A 22,487-nucleotide genomic window follows, 5' to 3' on the forward strand; every position below is an offset into this window, starting at 1 on the left:
GGGAAATTTTAACTAAAAACATGAGAATAAATCCTACCGCCTGCAAAGAAAGTCCTATGGAGGACAGGCAAAATGCTTGATGGGATTTAATAAATCCATATATGAGTTTATGAGATATATAGGTGTCACTTATCTGACTCCATCTATCATCAGGACTCCTGAATGGCCAGAAATATACTCTGAAACCAGATTCACATGTTTGATAGCTGTACCTAATCCACTACTCCTTGCAGAAAAGTATTAGGAAGCCATTTTCAGTGTTATAAACTATATTGGCAATTTCCCACAAGTATTTGTACTGTCCACAATGCAGAGAAGTAGACGTGACAGATGTGGCTCCAATGTTGTGAGAGGACATCAGTCTCCTCTAGCACTGCCCTGACCACTCCATTTCCAGGATTTGCTTGTGCAGTCTGTCCCTACAGAGAGACAGGGCTAACACTGGACTTCCTGCTGAGCTCATGTTGGGCAGCTCCTTATGAATCACCCACCATCCTAGCAGCTGGGTGAGAGCCATGTTTACTTGGGAAGTGGACACTTTAGCAGGGGACAGTGGCTACACTAATAAACCCTGCAGTGTGAGGGCAAATAAAGGTTTCCCATCACACTGGAAGTTGACTATATCGACACGCTTTGTTCACAGCAAGCTGTGCAAAGCTGTTGTTTTAGGATGCAGATACAGAACATCCAGACTTATTTTCAAAGGTGCTATGTATCTGCAAAATCCCCTGGTTTTGACAGCAAAAAAAACAGGCTACTACTGCTACTTAAGTGCCAACATATGGATTTGAGGCTCTAATTGCATGCACCATGGCTTGACTAAATTGCTGCCTGGAGCTTTGCCAAGATAGATTCTTTCACTTAGCAAAAGCTGGATCTACACTGCAGTTTTGAAGCTGTAGCGCACATCCCAAGGCAGCATAGAGCTATGGTGTAGGTATATCTCAGGTGGTTCAGCCTCCGTGCACATAACTCTGGTTCACATTGCACTGTCCTCTACTACACTGAGATACTGCAGAACAGACAAAGCCTTAGATATCAGCTCCTTTCCAGAACCTATTACCTGTGCCCTTATCTTGTTACTTGTTTAATCAGGATCTGATTTTCAGAATCAGCTGTTCAGATCAGTATGGAAATGGATAGAAAAAGGGACTGTTCTGAAACTGGCTGCATCAGCAAAGTGCCTGAGACCTGAGCTCTTTTGAAAAATTAGTCCCTAAAATCAAGATGTTACAATATTCCAGAAAATCCCCAACTCCAGAATTTCCAGAAGAATGTCCTGATCTGAATTAATAACTTCACTGAGCTCCATGATCAGTCACAGTTCTTGGGGATGATTGGGTCACTATCCTCTATGATTAATCAGACATTATTGTATTTTTTAATTTTTGATCTATGAAAAACCTACCATCTAGACAGCTTTGCAGTGAAGAGGATTACAGCAAAGAGCACTGCCACAGCAAAGCTTTCTTCTCCCCATAGACCAAGAAGTAAAATTGCAGGCAGTTTGAAGGGACCCTAGAAGTACAGTGACCTCCAAGGCTCAGAGCCTCCTTATAAAATGGGGGTGTAGTTCTGTTTCCCTGCTGCTCAGACTAAAAGAAATAAAAAACAATAGAAAAGCTGCTATATTTGTTAGAGTTTCCTTCTGTGAGCTGAAGGCTTAACTACAGACTGAGTAGCACTGCTTTAGCTAGAAAATGGACTTCTTTTTTAGCAAATTGGGGGGGGGGGGGGGGAAATGCAGAATGATATGTGTGCATATCCTTATTATGGTTTAGCTCAAATAAAATAATTCCTGCTAGAATAAACTGAGACGAGAATAGCTATTCCAGCCCACATGGTTCTGCAAGAAATGTTCCAGAATAACTACAGGAAGGACATTCTTATTACCAAATCAAAGTACTCTTTTTGGGTGAGGGTATGTGAACCAAACCATGTGGATATGTGGGCATGTAATCAAAAGTTACAAAGCCGCAGAGTGTTAGCAATGCTCAGAGCATCCATTGCACCTTGGTGAGAAAACAAGCCTCTCAGCCAACTCCATTACTTTAAAGCTGTTCGTTTAAATCACCACAGTGGAAATTAAATTCCACATTTCCAGTATAAGGCAGTTTAATGCATGTTACCACCTAGCAGGATGGTTAAGGATGCATCAGCTGTTTCCTGAGAGACTTGTTCAGCCACAGCGCTTCCCAGACATGTGCCTACACCCATAGGCAAAACCGAAAGGCGTTAGCCAAAGCTCCCTGTCAGGATACTCCTTCCAAGCAGTGTAGAAGAGGTTTTATTTTTGTTTAAATGAAAATAAAATACTCTGAGTGATTTATTTTATAAAGACATGCTTCAGCTCCCCAGATACAGGCACCTAGAGCCCTGAGATGCCAGGGCATCCCGCCTGCTCTTCCCTGGTGCCCCAGACATGAGTCTCCTTAAGTCCCCTGTTTCAGATGGCCCAGCTGGTTGTGAAAGGCACGGTGGACGTATGGTTAAGCAGCAGTCTGGCCCAGACAAGAAATTACACCAGTTTACAATGGGAGACAAGCCACAGAGAGACACTTGTCCAGTGTCTGCATTTAAAAAAAGAGAGAATGTAAATCTATAAAATCCCAAAAGATAAGGGTTGCCAAAAAGAAATAAAATTATTCTGTTTTACGAGACCGTCTATTTTGCTATTGACATCTGAGCCTTTAAAATTTGCCTTATTCCACAGCATTCTTTTCAAAACAGTCCTTTGCCTTTGAATTCTCACAGACATAGTCTGTGGTCAGAGAAACATTTGGGGAAAATGTGAAAAATTAATTGATTGGGCTATTTTTAATAAGTTTCCCTTAGGAATCTCAACTACTCAACTATTGCTTTGGTTTTGTCAGGCTGTACTCCAAGATCAGCTTTAAATTGAATCTACTGGACACAAATTCCAGTCATCAAGAGCAGAACTTCGAAGTCTTCCCTTTGTCATTTAAGCAGCAATCACAGGAAAAAACTTCCATAACCTTTCTTCATTTCTTTCCAGATATTATCAGGATCTATACTTCTATGGGAGTAACAGAGTAGATTTGGGAATAATTACACAAGGGAGATAGCAACATATGAAAAATACCACAAAAACCAGGACTTTGGACAAAATAAATCACACAAAAAGGGCTATTAGAGATTATTAAAAGTTTTTATTATTTATGAAAAGCTGTAGGTCAACATGACATTGTGCAACACTTGAGGAGTACTAACATGCCACAAATATGCCATCTCAGGAGGACTGCAGTCAGAACAGCTTAGAAGAAAGTTTAAAAGAGTAAAAAGTAGGAGAAGTGGGGATTCAGAACTTGAATAAGTGCAGTCAGAAAGTCCTGTGAAAGCCCTGTACATTTATTTCTGTGATATTTGCATAAAAGAGAAATTTATGTCTTATTAGTACTTTTGGTTATCAAATACAATGAGTTTTGGAGAAGATGAAACATGCTACGAACAGGAAAGGCATGCAAATCCCTAGACTTCAGTAAAGAGCACAGGCTGAGACTGAAGTATATTGTCCATTTGTGTCAAATTCTCTGTTGGTTTAAACAGACTCATTTGACAGAAATAAAAGGTCCATTACAGTCCCAGTAGGACCCTGGGAATTAACTGGGCAGCACAACAGCTATTCTGCATATGCACAGTGTACTGTGCTCTATCAACACTCTTAATCTGTGATTGTCAGAACACCTCTTATTAAAAAACATTGTTTATGCCTCTCCCTAAATTTTTCTGTTCAGTTTTATAAATAACACCCTTTGAAAAACCTGTGTTCTCCCCCTTATGTCTAGGTGGCGAATTTGCTCAGACTCTTCCAGATCCCCCAGATCAGCTATGCCTCCACCAGTGCCAAGCTGAGTGACAAATCCCGCTACGACTATTTCGCACGGACAGTGCCCCCTGACTTCTACCAAGCAAAAGCCATGGCTGAAATCTTACGGTACTTCAACTGGACTTACGTGTCAACAGTTGCTTCAGAAGGAGACTACGGGGAGACAGGGATCGAAGCCTTTGAGCAGGAAGCTCGCCTCCGCAACATCTGCATCGCCACCTCCGAGAAAGTAGGCCGGTCCAACATCAGGAAGTCCTATGATGGTGTGATCAGAGAGCTTCTCCAGAAACCCAATGCCAGAGTGGTGGTGCTCTTCATGCGAGGCGATGACTCCCGGGAGCTCATTGCAGCTGCCAACCGCTTCAACGTTTCCTTTACCTGGATTGCCAGCGATGGATGGGGAGCACAAGAGAGTATTGTCAAGGGCAATGAGCACATAGCTTCTGGGGCAATAACCTTGGAACTGGCTTCCCATCCAGTTAAAGAGTTTGACAAGTATTTCCAAAGCCTCAGCCCTTACAGTAACAGACGCAACCCCTGGTTCAAGGACTTCTGGGAGCAAAAATTCCAGTGTAATCTCCAGAACCGAAAACCACATAAAAAGGCTTGTGACAAGCACTTCACCATCAACAGTTCCAACTATGAGCAAGAATCCAAAATCATGTTTGTTGTGAATGCTGTGTATGCAATGGCCCATGCCTTGCATAAAATGCAGAGGACTCTGTGTCCAAACACCACGAAACTCTGTGATGCCATGAAGCATCTGGATGGCAGGAAGCTGTACAAAGATTATCTCCTGAAAGTAAACTTTACAGGTAATAACTTGTCTCTTGGTACATACAGAATGTCACTGTAATTAATGAAATGTTCATCAGTCACAGTAAGAGCCAGCTGAATTCCGAGTAGCACCTATTATTACAGTTCAGACCAGGGTGGTACCCAGGCAAGGCCACTCCTGCCACAAGAAGGCAGAAAGAAGAAGGACAGGGAGATTGGTCAGGACTCTAAAAAAACAACTCAATGCTCCTCCTGTTTCCAGAAGAAGCAAGAGGTGGAGGTGACAACAGCTGGTTTTGGAAATGTTACCCTCCATCCTCTAAACTTCCACACACCAACTTGCATTTCATTCACAAACAGTTTGGCTTCAGCTGGGCATGTCTGGAGGCCAATGATCTTTTCACCACCTGCTACACTAGGCAGCTGCCTGCTATGCCTGTGCCAAGACCTGGCCTTCCCTTCCTTGTTTTGTTATGAATTTACATAATATCTGGAGCATGGTCAATGGCCAATGTCCTTGCAATGGTAAAGTAATGATTCCTGCCATAGAACCAGATCAAGGTAAAATATTTAAATATGTAGGGCAGTGCCATTAGTCTTGATGACAACGTATAAAAAGCTAGGTTAAACACATGCAGGAGACTTGTGGAGAGAAAGTGAATGATCTGGCAATGATATGAGCAAACTTCATGGGGACTGGCTGCACAGCACATGACATCTCTGTTTTTGCCATCACATATGTCTGAGCTTAGGTTTCTTGATAATATTACACCATAGCAAAGCTAAATAGATCTACAGAGGAACCAAGTGTAAAGCATCATGTCTTTTTGTTGTTACGTGTCTAACTTTCTTTTGAAGCATCTAGGTTGAGCTTGCATTTCTATGTATTATTAAACTGATATTCTCAGCTGACCGAGTTGATTTAAGGAAACATCATGCTGTGCTGTGTATGAGAACTAGCTCCAAGAGGAATTGAAGGATAAATATGTGTATGATACAACATGCTCGGTCCCAAGGGATCCTCAATTACACTGGAAACTATGTGAAACTGTCTAATTGGAGATTGAACTTTTCCCTCCCATCTCTAGATATTACCAACCACATCCCTAGTGCTTCTCTCACTCTCAGTGGGTTATGGCTGGTGTAGCCAAGTACTCCATTTCCTTGGGTGCTTGTAGGCATACCTCCCAGCACATACTGCGTAGCTCCTTAGGGCCCCTGATCATCCAGAATCCTGCTAGCTGACTAGCTGAATTGTTCAGAGCACATCAGGAATTCCTGCAGCCCATATGCCTGGATTTCTTTACCATAGAAATCAAGAAGGGGCAGATGGAATTGGTCACTTGCTGCATCTTAACTCATCTCTCAGGAGGGGATTCAGGAGGACCCAGGATCTTGGACATGGTCTGGTAATATAGATTCGGTCACAAATTAAAAATAATGCGAGAACAGATGGACGTTGAGATGCTTCAAAACCCGCATCTGAGTGTTGCATGCAATGCAGCTGAAGCCACATGCCTGGCCTGAGCAACACAATGCTTGTGTGCATCATGCTGTTTGGCCTCCTTCCTAAAGACTGCTGCATCAGTAAGAATAGTCAGATACCATGACATATACAGATGCATAGGCAATGTATACAAGTTATATGTCATGCTGTAATTGCATTTGGTTTATTTATTAATTTCACAAGCAGCACAAAACAGAATGAAACAACCTTCTCAGTTTTAGACCTATGGAAAATAACCATCATTTCTCCTCCCCCTCCCCACAGCACTTAACACATAGAAACTATTTTCTCATTTACCTACACTTCTCCTCAGAGATACTTGAATGCCTTCAAATTGTTGAAATCAAAAGGTTTTAGGAGCTCTTCCAGAAGCTGGGTCCTGGCATCCTGATGGCAAGGGATGGCAGTGGTGTGCGATGTGCTTCTGCCCCTGCCAAGGAGACACTTCAGGACAGTAACGATGAGTGAGGCACTTAAATGAGTAGGCACTGCAATAACTTAAACTTCAATTATTTTGAAACTTTTTCTGACAGTCTAGGTATTTTTATGGGCTTAAATGCGTACACTCTTAATAGAGTCCAGCTTTAGTCTGTCACTAAACAATCTTGGTTCCAGTACATGATTCCTAATAATTTTTCTATCGTGCAAAGATTTTTTAAGCACCCAAGTGTTTTCCCACTCAGTATTTAGACAGAAAGTCAAAATAGCCACAACTTACTTTGACCAAAACTCCAGGAAAATTTAATTTAGATACAGCCAAAAAACTTCATTTTCATTTTGACTGAAATATCTTTTATACTTTTTATGAATTAGAAGTTGAAGCTGTTCAAGCTGGGAAAAAAAAAAAATCAAAGCCTGTCACTTTGAAATTTTGAAAACAGAAGTCTCTTTTTAGAACCAATTTAATTTGCTTTAAAATCAACATGGAAATCTTTGAAACTTTGAAGAGCTTTAGTTTCAGTTAATTTTCATTTCCAATTTAAAACATGAAAAAAACCTGTCAGGTTCTTTTCCAATGGTTTTGTTCTGTATATATTATTACTAGCTTACAGCATGATTTACTCATCTGTTTCTTTGTTATCAGCTCTTCCATTAAAATGTGAATCCATGTTTTAATGTCAGTGATTTTTTAAGCAGATGAGTGATTTTTATGTAGGGAGAGAATCAGCAAATCTCCCATGCCTTCTTCCTTTCAGAAAGGTGTGAAATTATAATACATATGAGTCTTGTCATTGATTTCCATGGGACCAAGAATTTGTCTTTGCTCTTTTTTGGTTGAAGAAAGTCTCTGGGTGTGTTGTTAATACAATGTCAGGACCCTGCTGCATGGTACATTTGATCAATGACACTCTCATATTTCCAGCTCCAAATCTGAGAATAGATGCAGAGAGAGGATGGCATGGAAGCTACCAGCCCATCAGGTACACTGCAACTAAGTCAGGTTGTGAATTTTCTCTCTTTAGCTTAGGTAGTGATCCACACCCACTAAAAGGATGCAAGTGAGAAACAGAACAACAGATCCCTGCATGCATAAACCTGCAGCTTACCATGAAAGAAATCTGACAAATGGCCCTGAATGTATTCTCCCAGTTTCCAGGAACAGGTGATGGTGCATTTCAAACACACCAGCCTGAGTAAATGATAGGGTGCATTGATATGGCTGGTGTGGGACTGTGCAATTTTAGACATTTACCCTACACACTTGAATTAGTTTTGGTTAGTATCTGATTACAGTTAATGGAGCAGATCAGCACTTACAGAGCATGTGAAGTAGCCCACGTGAGATATGATTTGCCCCTACATCTCTTGCTATTGACTGCAGATAGAGCACAGAACAACTAAGATTCTCACTTGCCATTTAGCTGAAAGCCTGAAGTGAGACTCTCAGGCACAGCAGTAATGGGATCTGTAGGGAAATACTCAGGGACCAGCTAACAGCAGGTTTGGAGCAGAGGACTGGCCAGGATTTGTGCACTCTCATGCTGCCACTGATGTTGACATGTTGTGTGACAGGTATTTCGTTAATATCTCTGCGGTCCTACTTATTTCTCCTTTTTCATTAAATTGAAATCATTCCATAGAACTGCAGTGTGGCACAAAGGCAGGGTGAGATTTTATTCCTTAGTGTCTGTGCAATACACTGAGCACATAATTTTCTTGCAAGTCAGTAAGACGTGTATGACAAATGTCGTGATGTCCTGAATCTTTTCAGTAAGGGAGAAGAGATGCCTGTGCCTGATTCCCACTTCCAGCAGCAGGATCTGAGAATGCAAAGCCCAGCCCCTAGATAAACACACTCACTCAGTCTCAGTGCTTGTTTGGCCTTTCAAAGAGATATAGGCTGGTTCATCTTCTTGATCTTCCCACCCTCTGTGTTCCCTCCTGAGGGCACAAGTGCAGCACTTGATGTTCTGAATTGTGATGCTCTTTTGCTGATAAAGAGATGTTGGTTCAAGAGGCTGTTAGCTTGTATTACCAGAACAACAAAGAAGTGCTGAAAAAAAAAGTGAAGGGCTCCATGGGAGAGAGCACAGAGTAAAAACTTCTCACTATCTCCCAAACATTGTTTGGTGGAGACTAGTGTGTGGAAGGGACTCTCAGGAGGGCTGTGAATCCAGAGATGAACCCCAACACGAGGCAGAGCTCCACATATCCAGAAACCTCCCTCCCTCAGAGGGGTGGAGGGACCAGTGCGGCAACCAGCTCTGCTGTTTTAGCTCCTTTAAGCCACCAGGATGAAACAGAAAAGCAGTGTTATCCTTGCCCACAGCACTATTTGACATGTACCAGGACAGTGAACGTTAGCACAGGCAGTGTGAAAAGGGTGTCCATCATTTGGGATAAAGAGGGAGGGTCCTGCACAGCTGCGCCCCACGTGTTGCTACCTGGTGTAACTGCTCCTCTGGGGCCTTGGGCTCCAAGTTGGCCAGGGATGAGGAAGGGCAGCAATGACATTCAAGAACCACCAGTAGCTCCATCTGGCCCAGGGTTGCTGAGCTGGCTGTGCAGGATAACAGCCTTGTCACCCAAGGGCGTGGGACTGGGCTCCAGCTTTTCCCACTGCACAGTTACCAGGGCTGATGGTATTGCAGGTTTAACTCTGCCATGAGTCTGGGGTGGGAGTGTACAGGCAGAGGGAGGTTGGATTTAGGGGTGTATGCATGTCCACCTGTCTTCTGCAGCTTCCTGAATCTCCTCAGCAAATGATAGGAGAAATCTGGCTAAAGCAATAACTCTGGAAAATAGATCATTACAAATTTTAAGCAATACATATATTTATAGTATTGAGTGTCTTTTCTTACCCCTTTCTTCCTCTACAGCTACAAGACTCACTGTCATGTCCATCCCTGTATTACGTTCAGAAATCCAGCTCTTCCACAGTAAAGCCTATATCATCAAACCTAGCTTATACTGGGCTAAATCCTCTCAGGTGACTAACCAGAATGACTACTCAGAATGAAAAAGGGTTGTAAGTCAGGCCTGATTTGTCCTCTTTCATCCACTGGACTTTATGACAAAACTTTTTTCCTGCCTCATCCTAAGTTTCTGTGTGGTTTATTTTCTTTCTTTTCTTCGTCCCACTCTGCCCCAGTCAACACTCAAATAATATGAAGCAGAAACACAAACTCACCTTCTCATTTACTCTTGAACACTGGTGACTTCCATGGTGGGAATATACTTTCACAGACCATTTCCTTAGCAGCTCTTCCACCCAAGTAGGAAAAAGCTTAAAAGTCATGGTCTGCAACAGGCAGATGTCACCTCACTTCTGAGCACGGCAGCACTGCATGGTCCCTGCTCTGGGATTTAGTCATAAATGTTTCCCGTCAAAAGTCCACATCAAAGCTCACTGTCCTGCCATGCTTGCATGAAGCACAGACCAACAAATTATGTGTCTGCTATCACGAGCAGATTATGGGTGCAGTAACTTCAAAGGCCCTGGCAGGGAATGTGGAGGCTAAAGCAAGAGTTCATATCCCAGGCTCTGCAGCACATGGCCCTGCTACTCTGACATCTCACCCAACGAGCTCCTGTTTATCAGGTCAGATCCCCTTTGCCTCCAGCACTTGAAGAGTCAGCTGTAAGATTCTGCTGGCCTTCCTTGTGATGCTTATTTGTAAAATAAACCAGAACACTGCTTTCAGCTGAAGGTAAAACTTTCATGGGCAGAAGGCATCTAATACCTTGTTAATCATAAATGTTTAAAAAGTGTAATTCATGATGGATTTGTGGCCAATAAAACCAAGGAAAATACAGAGTGAATTCCCCAAGATATTCATTAAAAATAGACATGAAAAGGATGTCTAGGATTTATAGGAAAAATTACTGCTTTTTTCCTGGGACCACAAATGTGTCATAGCATTTAAAACCTTGAAAGCAGCTAAGGGACAGTCTCTGAAAGCACACTTGAGACTTGCTATTTCAGAGCAGAGGAACAGTTGAACCTGCACAGTATTTTCCCATATTTCTCTCTATATTAGAGTTACACTGGTATATATACACATAGAGCTGTAGTGAGATTTTGACAGCCTGGTTTTCCTGATGGCCCTCTCTATCTTCTCCTTCCTTCAGATGCCTCTTGGCAGACGTACCTGCTGATGGGGATCTGCAGCTTTCCTTTGGGCAAATTTACCCCTTCTGCTTAGTCCTTCCTGAAGCTTTTAATATGTGTGTATATTCATATATTTTTGTACTTTTGTAATATACATGCATATTTTCATATATATATTCAATTGTGTATAATATAGATTCATAAGTTATAGAATCATAAAATTAAAGAATAAATCAGGTTAGAAGGGCCCTCAGAAGGTCTTTAGTCCAACCTCCTGCTGAAAGCAGGGTCAGCTGCAAGATCGGACCAAGGTGCTCAGGGCTTTATAGATGTAAACTGGCTGAATTTAAAATACTGTGGAATCTTTTCATCCTCTAATTTAGGTTTGAGGGACTATGGTGGCAAACAATCCAGTCTGCACCCTGGATGCATTGTGTGTCACACACTGCACCATGTAAGCTGGGTACTTGGGCTGGCAGCAGGACACAGACATTGTCATCTCTAGGGCACAACTTCCAAATAAAATTTTCATTAGAACTTTTCTTGCCAGCATGGCAGGTCAGTGACCTACCTATTAATGGTGTCTGTTATCTAGCCAGAGATTTTCATAAAATGCTGCCTCTTCATGTGTTCATTTGGTACTAATTAACAGTAATTGGCCTGAGTGAGCAGGAGCAGAGATTAAATTATGTTCCTGCCTCTTGAGATAAGATCCAGCAGCAACAGCCAAGGTGTACTGGACCACTGCTTCCCATCTAACTAGGGAGGAAAGCACTTCTGCCTGTTGCCACCACTGCCTGCTGCCACTACTCCTCTGCCTGACCTGAGCACTGAGCTCCCATAGACAAAATGATGGGAAATGCAGCATTAGCCAAACACAGAGCAGCAACAACTTTTCTCATAGTCCTCAGAAAGGCTCTGGAAGTATGTTGCCTTTGGCCTTTACCCAGCTGGGTGCCATTCCTGGAAAGTCTGCAGAAACCACAGGCCAACAATGGCCTCAAACTTGTAGCAGCATATTTAGGTGAAGTTGCTTTGACATCCCTAAAAGAGCAAATAGCTCTCCATCTCAGTTTCCTCTACTTGAATATTTATACAACCCACCACTTCAGCAGAGCTATGAAAAACTGAATAAGAAGTTATATAGTCTGTGTCTTGTATGTAACAAAGTCAGCTGCTTTTGTCATATTTATAATGTGGCCTTTATGCATCTCGTAAATCTCTAGATTGCGCAGTGCCCATGCGGGTGTGTAAATGAGGATGAGATTAGACACTTTGCGTTTATGGAGAAACACATGACTGAAAAACTGAGCAATTATTTGCTTTCAGATCACATATTTAAGAGACAGAAGGCTTCGTAACCTAATTTCTCTAAATCACAGATTTCTGTGTTTGCCTGCTGCTTGTTTTATAATAGTTATTGTTTCACTGGCAAATGTTATGTGAATCCCAAACACCGAGGGTCTGCACAAAGTGCTCGGAGAAGCAGGAAAACTTGTACAGCCTTTTCATCCCCCAACCATGCATGCTCTCTTTTCCAGTCCAACTCATCTCTACAACAGAGGGACAGCTCAGGACATACCATGGGATTATATTATTCTTCTTCATGCAAGACATCCACATATAGCTGAAAAGGTGTCAGGTCTGCTTCTTTCTCCTTGTGACCTGGAAGAAGAAGATATGTGAGAAAAGAGTTTGGTTCAGGATTTCTACCCCTTACATTTTAACCTCTAATTTGGCTCTGAAAAGCCAAAGGGAAGACCAGATTCTGCTCTACTACCTCCTATGGAAGAGCACTTTAGCACTTCCAGAAGTAATCTCAGTTAGTCTCACCTGCATGCTGAGGCGCTATTTTAGGGGCTAAAAAAGGCAGAGGTTGCGCTCAGAACATGACCACAGCAGTGTTAATGAGGCTGAGGACAAGGATTCCATAGGGACACACTGGGACAGCATGACACATTGGGAAAATAAATTACTCTTTTGAGTAATCCAGGTGTGTCCTGGACTTTCATTAAATCCCCGAGAAAATTAGTCTTTTCAAAAGGTGATGAAGAAAACTATGGAAAGTCACAAACCCAGGAATCTAGCCCCAAAGATAGCCAAATGTTATCTTTTACCAAACCTGTATTTTTGTTGGCAGTTAATAATTATACTGGAAAGGTGGAACTGAAAACATAATCTGTAGAAAACTATCTTTTCTCATGAAATAACCTTAATATCACTACATTTCTGAAAGACGCTTTTGTTTCACCCAGTAGAGCACAGTGCAAAGGTACCAAATCAATATAGCCGCATTAATGAGACACTAACCTTCTGCCCAGCCTGGTGCTGCAATCTAGACATGGATCTTGGTTTGAATCCTGCATCACTTCCACATAGCATATTTCCATGCAAACCTGCCACAAGATGACTGCTGTACTTGTATTTGTTGAACTGCAGCCCAGATGAGCATGTGAATTTATTTCAGCTTTCTGCAAAGACTAAACTACTCCCTTCCAGCTTATCTCTGCCAGTTTCTGACATTCAGTGCAGAACGAACGAGCTCAGCGACAGTCATTTTTCTCTATCTCAAAGGGAGAAAGGAGTTCAACCCAACCTCAAAACATCCCTTGTCTAAATTTTTGCACTTACACACATTTTCCACAAATATTTACAACCTTTATGTAAATGGTCTCATGAATCAAAAGAAGTACTTAGGGCAAAAGTTTCAGAGAAATGACTGAAAGGATATCACAAATTTACCTTTCATATTCATGCAAGTGTTTGTGAGTATTTTTATCAAAAAAATTAGGCCAGTAGATCACACCTACCTTCTAAAAGCAAATTCAAAAAGCAACTAGATCTGCACTTTCATGAAGCAGAAACTCCTTTTATGTATGAGTACTCTCCACAAACTGACCTTATACACAATTCACATCGACTGCTAACTGGATGGACCTGGCAGATAAATGTGTTAAAGGGTGGGTTTCTTTCACTTCCTCATCTGTTAGAGCCATGTTTCTAAACACCTCTAAAAGCATCTCAGAGAATGTCTGCTTTGGCATCACTGCAATATTTATGGCTATTTTGATAGCAGACACAGACTATAATGTAAGAAGATATTTCATTGCCTTTATCTGGGTGAGTCATTTCCCTTTGTTTCCTTCTTCCTGCCATGAAAGTGTATTTTGTCTAAGGATATAACAAGTGAATACAAAGAATAATAAAATTCTTCAAGGCAGAGGGAAAAACACACATATTCATGCAGAGGGGTATCAGAAGCAGAGAAATTTCTAACAAAAATGTCCATAAAATTCTAACTGTAGCATGGCTCAGGAACAGCACTGATCCTCTGATTTGCTTTGTCACCCCTTGCTCCAGTCATGGAGCAGTAAATCAACATCAACTCACCTGTTCACTATTGGGATGCAAAGGGGTTCATCCCTAAGCCAGAAATGACACTATCTCCAAACATAAGTCCTTAAACCTGAGGCTTGTAAATCATTAAATAATTACCAAGATCATTAAGTTGGCTTGTAGGATCTCGACACCAAAACTCACTATCTCTTTAGTGCATAGGAAGAACAGCACAGAGCCAAAAACGGTGGTGGTGTGAATGGTAGTTGCAAACAGCCAATAAATAGAAAGCAAAGGTTAATGTACCTCACAGTCTGAAGGCCCCAGCCCCCTCAGTCTTGCATCCACTTTTCAGCTCCTACGGTTTTGCTTTTCTTGTTACAAGCCCATCTTCCTACTTGCCAGTATGTGAATCATCTCATCTCTTCTCGACTAATGACACACATATATCTAGCACTTTTCCTACAGAAGAAAGTCAAGAGTACTTCTGAAGACTGAGAGATATTAACTTTCTAAATGTGTATGTGCAATTGCTCCTCAGTGCGACACTGCTATACACAGATTCCAGACAATTTGATGGACAACAGAGCAAGCTGATGCAGCAATTCCTTTATACATATGAAATGTTTACCACTTCTGTGGCTGAAATGCAAGGCTCAGCTGAGAAAACACCACAGTTTTAGCCAGGGAAGGAATTGCACCATGCTCAGTGCAAACAGGGAGACTACTAGTGTGAGAAAGATGAGCAAAGCACAGCCTTGAACAAAGTCCTCACACAGAATATGTGCCACGGAAATCCCATGTAACTCTGTAGCTGAGTCTTTCAGGGTGGACTGTGATCCCTAATGGCTGCATCTGACATTACTTTGACTCCATGACTCAGTATCAACCAGTGTCATATGGAACATTTAGATCAAAAAACACACCCACAGGCTTGCACAAACACACATGCATGTGCACACGCTCACAAGAGCACTCACTGTTCTTTACAATTTGGATTTGCTCGACCCAGTTCTACATTAGAAGATAATACTTGATGTGCAATTGTTGAGTTTGTATTGGCAAAAAGTGAACAGCAAATCAAAAAACAGACATCTTTTTCTACCAAAAAGAAGGAAGAACCTCCTGGTGTTTGGGTAGTAGCACCAATGAGTTGCACAATCCTTAACCAGAGGACAGTCCCAGAGTGATTCTTTTCTCAGTTTTCCTTTTCTTGCAGAGGCCATTACTGCCCTTGTAGCTTCTTGTTATCTCTTCTGTCTTTTCACCGTACACAGGATGTTTTGTATATGCTGTATACATGCTTTTCCTTCTATTGATTATGCCTTAAAAAGAATCATCCCTTGTTGCCAAGGTCAAATTTCTGTAGTGATCAGTAGCTGTCTGTTTGTGTGTAGCTCTGGAGCATCAAGCATCTTCCTGAGTTTCTGCTACAGAACTCTCCCACACTCTTATTGTGGGAACACTTTTTCTGTGGCTCTTTATCTTTTACAGTAGGTCTTAAATTTGCTACAAAACACTAGAAAATGCTTGATCATATGCAGAAGCGTATGGGCTGGGTTTGCTTGACTCTTCTAATCTAAGCAGCAATAGCATTGTTACCTCTAACAGCAGAAGGCTGTGCTCTTGTGGTCCCTTCCCTTGCCATAAATAACTATACACTGGCCCTATAAATAAATTTTACCTATAGTTTCTCCAAAAGTGGAATTTTTCCCTGACATTTATCTATGGCCCTGATGGATGGAGAACCTGATCACTGATCCGAGATCTTGATGCCAGCTTGCTAACAGAGACTATCTTGCTACGTCAGGAGAGATCTCCACCAGACAGTGGCAAATAAGACACTCAATGAAACTGCTATTGGGAACTGACAAAAATGTGCTGGAAAAGTTTGTTAAACTTCCTCTATTAGATTTGCACATCTATTTTAATAAATAGCTAATGGCAAGTTAATGGTCCAGTAACTAAAAGAATAAAAAGTCCATCTTTAAAGGTTCTTTAGATAAGAAAATATCTCAAGTCAGATGAAGGTTTGAGGCAGTGCTGTTAATGTCCTTTCTAGATCTCTGAAACACTATCAGTCTAAGCCTATCAATATGTCTCTGCTTCCACCATTAAACAGGCAAATAAATCAACATTTTCGTTTTACATTTCCCCTGAGGTCCAGTGATTGCTGTTGCTGTTGCTGAACTGATTCAGCAGAGCAAAACATTAGCAAAAATGATTCTGTGCTCTCAGCTTTATCTTTTCTTCCTGAGAGAAGAAGTATTTGCAAGTACTAATAGGACATGCAGCTTGCATGTTGTAGGATAATGCACGTCAGTGAACACTGATGATGCTGGGAGAGGTGATGTGCTACCTTTGCAGCTGGTGTGTGATAGGCATGAATAACCATAAAAGCTGGAAGTTCTTATCCTTTATATCACTATCTTTTTACTGAAATTCATTGTTGTGAGTAACCCACTTCCACCTCTTGATTTGCTGACTCAGCATCTGGTCATATGGGAGATATACTCTATTGAATACTCACTTAACCTGTCATTTTAGTAGATGTGCATTTCTAGCCATCACATTATTGTATGGGAAGGAGTAAAAAGCAAATCCAGGCTCAAACCTTTACAAAGGAAGATGAGTCACATTTAATGTGTGTGGTGGGCCTTACTGAAAACATTAGTTTGATGATTTCTCCATCAGTGGCCAAAATTCAAGCCAGACAGCTTTCATATCTTCTTTGACACAACTCACTTGGTAGTCTAATAACTGGAGAACTATTGAAGGAGGAAGCTACCCACCTTCCTGATGGCAACTCAGTCTAGCCAGAGCCCAACTTTGGTGGTGTCTGATTTTCTCCACTGGCTATAGGAGCTCTGTAAGAAAACTACATTCCCAATATAGACACTCTAATGAAGTTTAGGTTAAAGAAATATAGGCCACTTTTTTCATGCACATATTATATTTACAGAGAACTGATCTGCTCCAGAATCTTACACCATAAGATGTGTGAAATATTTACATTTCCAGCTGAACTTCAAGTGTTCTTTGTCTTCCACCAACATTATGTCAGATGTGCCAAGTACTATAACTGAGCTGCATAATATGTCTGAGCATAAAGGTTCCTCTGTGTGTTTCACCGCAGCATTGTTTCTTTATTCTAGTTATGAAGCATCCTACAAATCCTTTTTTCCACAAAATGTTTAATAAAGTTGAGCTTCAGTTATTTCGAAAAGATGCTCTCCTTAGAATTCACTACTTATGGTTTTATTTTCCTACTGGAAATACAATTTAATTTTGCAAATTATCTCATTATTAGCAATTTGTAGGGTGATTGCTGACAGTTTTCAGTAGCTTTTTAACAAAAATAATAGCGTAGAGTCATAAGATTTGTAGGAAGAGCCAATACCTTTATTAGACAGCCCACGTATCTGGAAAGGACAGAAAAGCTTTTGGCACAACATCTCTTTGCTGTATCTTGTCTTGCATCTTGATCAGACCCTGTGTTTCTAAACTATATACTTTTAAAGAAGCGAAGGAAAAGCTCCCAGCAATCACTCTGAAAATGGATAATAATGAGGCGGTTTGCAAAGTGAAATTGTGTTTTCAGGAGGAAATAAAAACCTGATATACTGAACTCCAAGCAGAGCTGTTCCTTCAAAATAATTGAAGGTCAAATTTATTGAGCAATTTCTCTGATGACCTAATGAAGTCACCTTGTGCCTGAAAGCTTCTGCACTTCCTCCTTCTATAGACTAGTCTAATAAAAAATAGTGCTTTTCTTAGGAGCTTGAAATTTCGTGAATCTTAGACCATCACAGCTACAGTTTTCCTACTACTAAATAATAGTATTGCATTATAAGTGATTAAATCTCTGTCAGCCCACCTGATTTGGGAGTGTCTCCATATCAAGTCAATCAGGAAATAACAGCCAGAGGGTCTATTTCATGGTTCATTTGGTTCTGATCTCTAAGGGCAAACTATCTAAATTATTCAGATCACTGTTTGGAAACAGCTCTCTAATCCTCAAGTCCTCACAGAGGAGAGAATGTTTTAACTACCTTCCTTCAATATCTTAATAACTGAATCTATTCATATTTCCTTCAGGCTGACAAAGAGAACAAAAAATTTTATTAGGTATTCAACACATCCTTAGCCACCAGTTACTATATGCAATCTTGAGGTGGAATTAGCACATCATGGAATGGTACCTCCAAAAAGAGAAAGATTCATGCCATTGTGACATAACTGAGTCCCTCCCTTAGTCCAAAAGTTAATTTTAGCAAAATTAACACACAGCTTCAACCTCCTTCAGCTGCACCCCGGATGTATTGAGAAGACAGGGGTAAGGCATGACACCAGTCCCAGCACTGAGGTTAAATGAGAATGTCCTTCAGCCAACAGTCCAAGTCAGACACAGAGAACTCATAACCCTGGGACTGGCAGAAAGTCCCAACCAAAATCTCAAGCTCTGAAAGCAATGCTCATGTTCAGCAACTGTAACATAACTCACCAGCCAACTCATTTTTTCCTCAGACCAAAATATTTCAAGAGATACCAAAGGCCAGCATAGAATTTACAGTTCCAGCTCCCAAGCTTTTGTGTTGCCACCCTAACAGTGGACATAATTCTTCATAATGGGAATGGGTTCCCCCTGCTTCTGTTTACAAAATAACTAGTTGGCCTGAGGGAGGAGTTAGGCAGTTAAAGCCATGGTTTAATTTCCTTTGTAATTGCAAGTTGATTGCTAGTATAAATTACTTTGCATGCATTTTGCCTCTTGTGCCAGCCATTTCCTAAAGTGAATAATCTTAAATTAAAAGAATGGTATCAATTGAAAGGCATTGCTATGTTGGAATCTCACAAATCATTCCTATCAATTATCAACCTAGCAGACTTATTAAAAAAAGAAAAACACCTCAGATGCTTTTTCATGAATGTTTGATTTATTTTAAAGTTGGTCTAATGCAACCTTAACCAAAAAACGTCAAGAAATTTTCTTAATTTCTAGGGATGTTTTCTATTTTTAAGGGAAATATAATGACTGCAAAACATTTACATGCTTTCTGCCTTCCGTGTCTCAAAATCCAAATCCTTTAAGAAATCAAAAATTCCCTTTTAATTTCTTAAATTTTCTTAAAAAAATAAGAATGATTTCATAAGTTCCTTGATGAAGGTTTGTAACTTAGCATCTAGTTCATTATCCCCAAGTCCTAAAGACAACACATATCCAAAGGCCACACAAGTAAGAGGACACCACACACCTGAAAATTAAAACATTATGCTTAAGGCAAGCATTTCACAGGAAAGGTAGCTAGGGGGTTCTGTGTTCAGCCAGGCTGAGGATAATGACAAGCTGAATTAATTCTTCTAATCTTTGAGATCTCTCTTAGTTTGTTTTGCCAGCGTCCACATTACTTTTCTCCTGGACTCCTCTCAGATTGCCTCTGCAGCCTCTGCAGGCAGCTTGCAAGAGACACTCCTTCACAGGTACCTTGCAGAGAGCTTGTGCAAGGTGATATCACTTGGCACTCCAGCTGTCAGCCTTTCTGTTCCAAATATTGGTGATATTCATCTCACCTAACTTCAGTTACATATATTGTAGGTGTATTTTAGCTAGTCACTCTCATTATGGTCAGCAGAAAAAAAACATGTACAATTCAGATGAGCTATCCTAGATACCTACTCTAAGGTGAACCCTAGAAACACCCATTCTCTTTTGTAGGGCAGAAGCTTGGGATAAGTAACTCATATGCAAATACCTGTGTGATAGATCTTTGCAACTAGGCTTGGGGAAACATTTCTATCTCTGACTACTGTGAACACTGTGGTGGTCTATGACATGTTAAAGTTCCCTACAGTAAACAAGTTTCTAACCTGAGAGAGAAACCATAGAGCTGAATAGAAAATCTGTAGACATAGATAGGAAAATTACATTTGTAGAAGACTAATTAGACTCATTCATTTCTTGAAGGAGAAAAAGCAATACTGCATATGACCCAAACACATCCAGAAACGATGGTGCAGAGGTTAAAAGTGACTACTTGTCTCTGTGAAAACTGATATTTTAAGACCATTCATTATTTATTAATTGTGAAGAGGTACAATCTAGTGACACTTCACTCTGATCTTTCCTATAATAACTTTTAAATTACCAAATTCAACATCCCTTCTGCCAATCAGATGTGAAACCAGCTGCGTTTTGCTGAGACAGAAACAAGAGTGGGTGCATCAGGTCTCCATTACTCAGTCTGAATGTTCAGCCAAGCAGAAATAAGTCACTTTGACCTCAACAAACCATATCTAGATAAAAATAAAAGAAAATTAAAAGATGTATGCATTCTCAGTATGTATGCATAGTTTTCAAGATAAGGCATCATACATGCAGACAAGTCCATTGGACAAACACACCATATCCTGTTGTATTATTATCAAGGTTCTTCCTTACAGTGCTTTAAAAAGGCATTGCCCAGGATGTGTAACAGAAGGAGTAGGGGGCATTAAAAAAAACTATATTTTTCCAGTACATAAACAAATGTCTTGTTTTTCAGTCTTAAATCAGAAGTTCAGAGTTTTTGCAGCACCATCTAGTGAGACTAAAGAGGTTTTACCTAACTTTTCAGAAACTCCCGCCTGTTTCCTCTTTACATTTGCATTTCTTTTTAATCACGATATGGTTATAGTCTATTGGCTGAAAGTCTTTGGGGCCAACAAGCTGTTGAAGAATCTGCCTTTGGTGCACACAATAGTCCCTTTTACATTTCTTTCTGAACTACATGAAATCCCACAGCTTTGCAAACTGCCGAGCTGAAAAACTACAGAGCTTTCATCAAGCCTTGTTATTAATGAATTGCCTCCTAGCTAGTGAGTTGTGCCTCTGATCTGTACCTTGTTTTGAAAGAATACACTCTGCAAGCAAAGAACAGATGCATGTTTTATTGGATGTGAAGGATGTTCTCAGATGTAGGCATACCTGTCATCATTCCTAGCAGGAAGTGTTACTGATTATATTTTCTATAAGACAACATCTATACACTTAGCTCTGTGCCAGACATATGCAAGACTGTATGCGAAATATCCTTCCTGGCCCAAAGATGTTGCTGGCAAACAAAATCCTGTCTGATTCCAAGCCATTTCAGATGACGCTCATCTTTTCCTAGGCTGCTCTGTTTCTTGAAAGTTTCCCAGTGCCTAATTAGGATTAAAACTGCTTTGTTTTCCTCATCTACTCATCCCTGGTTAAAAAATCCTGGAGTATTTTTCACCCAACTGAGCCAATGTGTGGAATCAGAAGCATTTTAAAAAATATTTCCTATACCACCTCTTAAAATAATGTTTTTGCCCAATAAGAAAATAAATCCCACCTTCAGAACTTTCTTTCTGAAATCTTCCATGTCACCAAGAACTATATATCACTGACACCAAAAATAATAAAGATTTCCAAATGAAAGCAACCCACCTTCTTCTAACAACACATAAGCACATACTTGATAACTATGTGATTGTTAGAAAAGGGAATACCACTGTAGGAAGATAGAAACAAAATGACATAATTCACTGTATAGAAGCTATGATGTTATTTTACATTCTTACCCATACCTGCCACTAAAACTGTTGTGAAACTACACAGTCTTTCCTCTCTTATCTGAAGCTGAAGGAGTTTGTGCTCCACTTACACAATGGCATCCTCTCCTCCGATAGGATTTCTCCAGTGAACTGGCAGAGGTGGGTTGCCTGCACTGTGGCTCCATAGGTTTCTGTCTTCTGCACTTCATATACCTGAGGGTTTCTCCTGTTCTCATTAATGCCACTGGTGTTGCATCTTCATTGATGAACTGCTGCAAGCTGGAGCACAAAGCATTGCTGGTTTATCTTTAAGTCACTTTTAATTATCCTTTCTTTTCCTTAATAACTTCTTTTATAGAATTTCTCTTGGATAACTGCTTTGCATAAGGATAATTCATTTCATGAAGTGCAAGGGGAGGAGAAGATTCAAAGATACTGCTCAAAGGAAACAAAGTTTATATTGTCATTCAGATAGACTTTTAGCTAACAGCATGGGTAGACCCAGAGAGTCTTGTCTCTCGTATCCCAAGGATCAGATCCAAAACAGCTTAGCTACAACCCTGAAAAATACCTGCCAAAAATACCTGTTATAAATATTGTAGATTTACACTCGAAACTAAAATGTAACTGCAAAAAAGTTCTAAGTAATTTATGATGTGGCCTGACATCTATTAATATGCAAAAGTTATTCTTGTTACTCTAAAACATAAAGTCCTGCTTTTTTATGATATTGCATTCTTTCCTATAAGCATCTCATTTTTATGATTATTATGACATCATATTTTCTGAAAACATGATTTTTTGGAAGTAGTTCTACAGGATCTAGAATATGTTGATAAATATCAGTTAAAATGCCTTAGCGATTTTATGTGTAATCAGTCAGTATATTAATTGCTGCCACCCAGTGGGCT

At 40.5% G+C, this 22,487-nt stretch overlaps 1 protein-coding gene across 6 annotated transcripts in view; it reads left to right on the top strand.

Annotated features, from left to right (window-relative positions):
* The window catches only part of GRM3 (glutamate metabotropic receptor 3), a 111,366-nt gene that overhangs the window by 72,014 nt on the left and 16,865 nt on the right, over positions 1-22,487 (top strand). For all 6 annotated transcript variants that reach the window (XM_074827933.1, XM_074827938.1, XM_074827935.1 and 3 more), the window contains one exon: positions 3,807-4,662. In XM_074827933.1, coding sequence (XP_074684034.1) covers positions 3,807-4,662 — 856 coding nt within the window. The remainder of the gene's footprint in view (positions 1-3,806; positions 4,663-22,487) is intronic.

Source organism: Strix aluco, chromosome 5 (genome assembly GCF_031877795.1).
Source record: "Strix aluco isolate bStrAlu1 chromosome 5, bStrAlu1.hap1, whole genome shotgun sequence".
Lineage (NCBI taxonomy): Eukaryota > Metazoa > Chordata > Aves > Strigiformes > Strigidae > Strix > Strix aluco.